Consider the following 7,358-nt stretch of genomic DNA (forward strand, 5'->3'; position numbering starts at 1 on the left):
ATGTGTCATGTATGACAACAAATGAAACTATCTAAGATACTAGTTTATGATACTATGCATTACGGAGGTAGTATCTATATGATACTTTTGTATGACATGAGAGGTTGATATTTTAGTTGACCTCATTTATTATTTCTTAGCAGTACATCATTTGATACATTATCATGCCATAATACTGGAATGTCCTCTTTCTTCAATTAATAATAAGACCACATGTGAAATATTGAAATATTTCAGTTATTCCGCCGGTTGATGCCACCGTAATCTGCTGGTCCATAAGGAAGCACCCAATCTGCCAGGAATCCATTTTTCCTCTTGTGATTAATCCCCATGTCTTGACACAGCTGATCATTGCACAGGATGTGGACCTGTGCAATACACGACCGACGGAAGTGGGTTGAAGCGTACCGTTTCATATACTTATCCCACTCGATTATATTCTCCTCCATAGATTGGATACTAGGCAGACGGAAGCTCCCGTGAAGGAAGTGTGCCAACCACTTTGACCGTAGCTCGAACGCATGCAGGTTTGACACATTCTCGCAGTAGCCGATGATGGCTAACTGGGGGATCCTAGGATGGACACATTGCCTGCATGTATTGATCAAAATAGCCATTAATCGTAGTCCACTCCCATGAATTTAGAGATTTGCTTGCATGTGCAAAAAGTTTGTATTGTTTTGTATTCACATTAATTTCAACCTGAAATGTGGAACGATGCTAGACGGCGAGCCTGCTACAATATCTTTGAACATGGGTGATACGAAAATATCCCTCATCTTTTCATCACCTCTGTACCCGGTAGCAAAGATCACCACGTCGCTCTTTATTGGCGAGGGTTCGCCTTCTACAACAAGTCCTTGTCTGCAGAAGCTCATTTCCTTTGCTTTCTTGAGAACGATGCTGCCTTGGTCGACATTAGTGTAGAACTTGCCGGGTAGCAGCACAACCAAGCATGAGCTCATGGCATCGAAGAAGCTGTGGTCTGGCACCATGCCGTGCTTCTTCATGGGTACAGCCCATCTATAGTAGCTCTCAACAAACTTGGAGAACAACCATCTCTGAAACAATGCAGTCAAGAACATCAGAGTTGTTGTGGTGTAACTTGAATAATTGCTGAAACCCCGAAAAGAGGAGGTAAACCCAGAAGTCGATAAACTATTTCCTACTGGTATGAAGTATAGTTATGGTCATTACCAACGGTGATAACAACGTTGCCAGAAGGCCAAGGAGCAGCCCCTCTCCTGGCTTGTGAATTAGGAGTTGAGAAAACCGGTTGAGGTAGAAGAAAGAAATCGGGACACCCCATGCGTGGTAACCCGGGATGATCCATCGCTTCGTACGACAAATCATTGTGCATGGATACGTCGGACCTGCTCAAATTAACGTACAATTCGATGTTGCTTGTAACCAAATAATCATATTGTTCCAGCTTTTGCATGTAAATATAGAGGCTGGACAGGATATTACCATTCACATTTGCGCACCGTGTGGCAACGTCCAGAGCAGACTTTTGGTAACCGATGACAGTGACGAGCTTGCCTTTGATGAGTTGGGTGGCCTTTGCATTGTCCATGTTGGAGAAATCCATGGAGTGGATCACCGTGCCATCAAAGGCCTCTGGCCCTTTCCCCAGCGGGAAAGCGGGAATATTGGGCCTGCCACTGAATCTTCCGAGACAAAGAACCACAAAGTCGGCCACATGGATCTGTTTGTGCTTGTGCATGGCAGAAGTCATCAGAATTTACCAAACTTTCACTTAGATTTTACAGTAACCAAAATTTTATAATTGTTCACCTCAACATGGTCCCCGCGATGCACGGTAAGGCTCCACTCGCCCCGACCGCTGCCGAATGCCTCACCATTGCCGGCCCACTGATCCCACGTCATCATCTCCCCCTCGTTCACATCACTGGAGTACTCCAGAGCAGCAACCCGGCTGCCAAACCTGATGCACTCTAGCACGCCAAAGTGTCGCGCATACGAGCGCAGGTAATCCATGACCTGGTTATGGTCAGGGTACAAATCTGACACTCCCGGTGGCCACGGAAAGTCGGTGAACTGGTAATATGGCCGTGGGGTCTGAAGCCGCGTTGAGGCTAGCGTGTGCGCCCACACGCCACCGATGGCGTCTACGTCGGCCTCAAACATGACAGGACGGAAGCCATGCTCCAATGCGTGCTTGCACGCAGTAAGGCCGCTCACCCCGGCTCCGATGATGGCCACCCGCTTCTTCTCCATGGAAGTCATGCAGCTTTGTCCTCTTCTTTTCCCTTCAGAAATGTGAAACACTTGGCTAGTTAGTAGTAGTATGCTATGAGCCTATATGACTGACTTTATAGCTAGCTAGTCCATTTGGCTCTGTCTGGACTTGCCGTGATCCAACGGGACAGAATAACTATTTTCTCCCTCTTATGTATCTCTCCATCTTTTCTCTCTCTCTCTTTTGAGTTGCTCCGTCCACCCTTTGTTTTTAGACTCACCTTGGAGCTTATGGCTCCTATCTCTCTCGCCTCCAGCAGTCGGTGCGGGTACAGTTTAGGAGATTGGCTCATTCTTGTAGGATAAGTGTAGGCTTGTGTTTGCCTCTAGGGTGCCAGGCATTATGTCATGTAGGAGCTTCACTCCGACGTCGACTAGGGGCGAGCAGGGGTCATCTTCCATGGCAGATGAAAATGGTTGCGGGATCCAACCGAAGCTCCCCCAATAAGTTTATTGTCGCAGATCCCTCTTTCTACCCTTCTCACCGTAGTGGTAGAGAGGAAACATTGACACTTCTAGGCTCGGTTTGGGTGGTATCATGTCTGATTTGGATTTTCGGCGTAGGACCTGGAGCATGTGCAATGGCTCCATTTTGAGCTCTCCCCAGCGCTGCTTGCAGGGGAGCTACGGATCCCGTTGGTAACTTTGGTGTCCTCGCGGCCCATTGCCAGTCTATGTTGCACAGCTTGGCACTATTGGTCGAAGGGCAACCTATCGTTTCTAAACGCTAACTCCTGCAATTCCTCATGTTGGTACTACAAGGTCATGGTTGTGTCTTTGTGAAATTATCTTGTTGAAGGCATTGCTTAGAGTTGATTCAACGTGATCTTTGGGGCGAAAACCCAGGATGTAGCCTTCGATGGATGGATCCGGCGATGGCGGTGTTTGAACGATGTTTACTTCTCAGAGGAGTTGCTGTTCGACAAACCTTCTCGTTGTCATTGTATTGTCAAGGGAGTATTGGGCCCAATGGTCACTGTTTTAGTTCATCGATCGATATTTTGGTCTCCGCATTTCTTTTTCTTTTTCATCCTGCTAGGAATATTTCCGGTATATATGATTTTGCTTTTTGGCGACGCGATGATTTGTGTGTGTGCATCAGTGTTGATTGTATCCATCCTAATCATGCCAATCGGGTGTGTGCCCTTTGTGTTTGTAGTTTCTTCATGCTTTATTTTGTGTCAATAAAATTCAACCTTTATCAAAAATAATAACAATACAATCATTTTCTTGTTTATCAAGCAACTAAATCAGAAATATCTGAGCAGACTAATCTATGGATAAAATTGATTTTATTTTATTGGCTGGATTGCTTCCACGACAAGAACGTAGTACGCATAATCTTCCAATATTGCACATTAAAATATTAAAATACCATTGGTTTTAGGCCGACGAAGCAAATCAATAAAAACAGGTCAGCAGACTAGTATGTTGATAAGAATTATTTTATTTATTGGCTATGCCACTTGCACTCAATAAAATAGTTTGCTCTATGGATAATCTTCAATGTTGCAGCTTAATAATACAACAATGCCAGTGTTTAACCAGAGGAAACAATTCAGATCAGAAAGCCTAAGGATACAAATAATTCTTATTATTGACTACATTGCTTCCATGACAATAATATAGTTCCCGTCTGAATTTTATAGTCTGCTTGTATTTTCGATCAAATTTTAATCATTGCTACCTCTTGAGCACTGCGTTGGTTTTCCCTTAAAGAGGAAAGGGTGATGCAGTAAAGTAGCGTAAGCATTTCCCTCAGTTTTTGAGAACCAAGGTATCAATCCAGTAGGAGGCCACACTCAAGTCCCACGCACCTACACAAACAAATAAGAACCTCGTAACCAATGCGATAAAGGGGTTGTCAATCCCTTCACGGTCACTTACGAGAGTGAGATCTGACAGAGATAATAGGATAATATTTTTGGTATTTTTATGATAAAGACTAAAAGTAAAGAAAGCAAAATAAACGGCTCCGAAAATAGCTTATTGACGGGAGATTAATATGATGGAAAATAGACGCGGGGGCCATAGGTTTCACTAGTGGCTTCTCTCAAAATAGCATAAGTATTACGGTGGGTAAACGAATTACTGCCGAGCAATTGATAGAACTGAGCATAGTTATGAGAATATCTAGGTATGATCATGTATATAGGCATCACGTTCGTGACAAGTAGACCGACTCCTGCCTGCATCTACTACTATTACTCCACACATCGACCGCTATCCAGCATGCATCTAGAGTATTAAGTTCATAAGAACGGAGTAACGCTTTAAGCAAGATGACATGATGTAGAGGGATAAACTCATGCAATATGATATAAACCCCTTCTTTTTATCCTCGATGGCAACAATACAATACGTGCCTTGCTGCCCCTGCTGTCACTGGGAAAGGAGACCGCAAGATTGAACCCAAAGCTAAGCACTTCTCCTATTGCAAGAAGGATCAATCTAGTAGGCCAAACTAAACTGATAATTCGAAGAGACTTGCATAGATAACCAATCATACATAAAAGAATTCAGAGAAGATTCAAATATTGTTCATAGATAATCTTGATCATAAACCCACAATTCATCGGATCTCGACAAACACACCGCAAAAAGAAGAGTTACATCAAATAGATCTCCAAGAGAATCGAGGAGAACTTTGTATGGAGATCCAAAGAGAGAGAAGAAGCCATCTAGCTAATAACTATGGACCTGAAGGTCTGAGGTAAACTACTCACACATCATCGGAGAGGCTATGGTGTTGATGTAGAAGCCCTCCGTGATCAATGCCCCCTCCGGCGGAGCGCCAAAAAGGCCCGAAGATGGGATCTCACGGGTACAGAAGGTTGCGGCGGTGGAATTAGGTTTTCATGGTGCTCTTCGAGGGTTTGGGGGTACGTAGGTATATATAGGAGGAAGAAGTAGGTCGGTGGAGCCACGAGGGGCCCACGAGGGGCGCGCCCCCTGCCTCGTGGCCTCCTCGGTGATTTCTTGACGTCCACTCCAAGTCCTCTGGATCACGTTTGTTCCCAAAATAACTCTCCCGAAGGTTTCATTCCGTTTGGACTCCGTTTGATATTCCTTTTCTGCGGAACACTGAAATAGGAAAAAATAGCAATTTGGGCTGGGCCTCCGGTTAATAGGTTAGTCCCAAAAATAATATAAAAGTGTATAATAAAGCCCATTAATCATCCAAAACAGAATATATAATAGGATGGAACAATAAAAAATTATAGATACGTTGGAGACGTATCAAGCATCCCCAAGCTTAATTCATGCTCGTCCTCGAGTAGGTAAATGATAAAAACAGAATTTTTGATGTGGAATGCTACCTAGCATATTCCTTAATGTAATTTTTCTTATTTGTGGTATGAATATTCAGATCCGAAAGATTCAAGATAAAAGTTTATTATTGACATAAAAATAATAATACTTCAAGCATATTAATAAAGCAATCATATCTTCTTTAAATAACATGGCCAAAGAAAGTTATCCCTACAAAATCATATAGTCTGGCTATGCTCTATCTTCACCACACAAAGTATTTAAATCATGCACAACCCCGATGACAAGCCAAGCAATTGTTTCATACTTTTAATGTTCTCAAACTTTTTCAATCTTCACGCAATACATGAGCGTGAGCCGTGGACATAGCACTATAGGTGGAATAGAATGGTGGTTGTGGAGAAGACCAAAAAGGAGAAGATAGTCTTACATCAACTAGGCGTATCAATGGGCTATGGAGATGCCCATTAATATATATCAATGTGAGTGAGTAGGGATTGCCATGCAACGGATGCACTAGAGCTATAAGTGTATGAAAGCTCAACAAAAGAAACTAAGTGGGTGTGCATCCAACTTGCTTGCTCACGAAGACCTAGGGCAATTTGACAAAGCCCATCATTGGAATATACAAGCCAAGTTCTATAATGTAAAATTCCCACTAGCATATGAAAGTGATAACATAGAAGACTCTCTATCATGAAGATCATGGTGCTACTTTGAAGCACAAGTGTGGTAAAAGGATAGTAACATTGTCCCTTCTCTCTTTTTCTCTCATATTCTTTTTTATTTGGGCCTTTTCTCTTCTTTTTTTATGGCCTCTTTTTTTTCTTTCTTTTTTTCTTTTTTTTCTATTTTTCGTCCGGAGTCTCATCCCGACTTGTGGGGGAATCATAGTCTCCGTCATCCTTTCCTCACTTGGGACAATGCTCTAATAATGATGATCATCACACTTTTATTTACTTACAACTCAAGTATTACAACTCAATACTTAGAACAAAATATGACTCTATGTGAATGCCTCCGGCGGTGTACCGGGATATGCAATGAATCAAGAGTGACATGTATGAAAGAATTGTGAAGGTGGCTTTGCAACAAATACGATGTCAACTACATGATCATGCAAAGCAATATGACAATGATGGAGCGTGTCATAGTAAACGGAACGGTGGTAAGTTGCATGGAAATATATCTCGGAATGGCTATGAAAATGCCATGATAGGTAGGTATGGTGGCTGTTTTGAGGAAGGTATATGGTGGGTGCATGATACCGGCGAAAAGTGCGCGGTATTAGAGCGGCTAGCAATGTTGAAGGGTGAGAGTGCGTATAATCCATGGACTCAACGTTAGTCATAAAGAACTCACGGACTTATTGCAAAAATCTATTAGTTATCGAAACAAAGTACTACGCGCATGCTCCTAGGGGGATAGATTGGTAGGAAAAGACCATCGCTCGTCCCCGACCTCCACTCATAAGGAAGACAATCAATAAATAAATCATGCTTCGACTTCATCACATAACGGTTCACCATACGTGCATGCTACGGGAATCACAAACTTTAACACAAGTATTTCTCAAATTCACAACTACTCAAATAGCATGACTCTAATATCACCATCTTCATATCTCAAAACAATTATCAAGTATCAAACTTCTCATAGTATTCAACACACTTATAAGAAAGTTTTTACTAATCTTGGATGCCTATCATATTAGGACTAATTTCACAATTTAAGCAAATTACCATGCTGTTTTGTAGGACTCTCAAAATAATATAAGTGAAGCATGAGAGATCAATAATTTCTATAAAATAAAACCACCGCCG

The 7,358-nt window shown here is 42.4% G+C and overlaps 1 protein-coding gene across 1 annotated transcript; it reads right to left on the minus strand.

Moving 5' to 3' along the window:
* Positions 1-233: 233 nt before the first annotated feature.
* LOC123161968 (probable flavin-containing monooxygenase 1) lies at positions 234-2,853 on the minus strand. The gene is made up of 6 exons (XM_044579775.1): positions 2,748-2,853; positions 1,798-2,273; positions 1,471-1,717; positions 1,198-1,373; positions 799-1,061; positions 234-591 (listed from the first exon to the last, which is right to left on the minus strand). Exons 1-6 carry the CDS (start codon positions 2,851-2,853, stop codon positions 234-236), a joined length of 1,626 nt encoding a protein of 541 aa, XP_044435710.1.
* Positions 2,854-7,358: the final 4,505 nt, after the last annotated feature.

The sequence above is a fragment of the Triticum aestivum genome, chromosome 1D, assembly GCF_018294505.1.
Source record: "Triticum aestivum cultivar Chinese Spring chromosome 1D, IWGSC CS RefSeq v2.1, whole genome shotgun sequence".
NCBI lineage: Eukaryota > Viridiplantae > Streptophyta > Magnoliopsida > Poales > Poaceae > Triticum > Triticum aestivum.

Excerpts from the sequence above, each read along its gene's own strand:
- LOC123161968 (XM_044579775.1), bottom strand. The coding sequence starts at position 2,853 with ATGGAGCCATTGCACATGCTCCAGGTCCTACGCCGAAAATCCAAATCA. Across the intron at positions 2,274-2,747 it reads GTTTCCTCTCTACCACTACG|GGAAAAGAAGAGGACAAAGC; the intron begins GTGAGAAGGGTA and ends ACATTTCTGAAG. Across the intron at positions 592-798 it reads GTGGTGATCTTTGCTACCGG|GCAATGTGTCCATCCTAGGA; the intron begins GTACAGAGGTGA and ends CAATACATGCAG.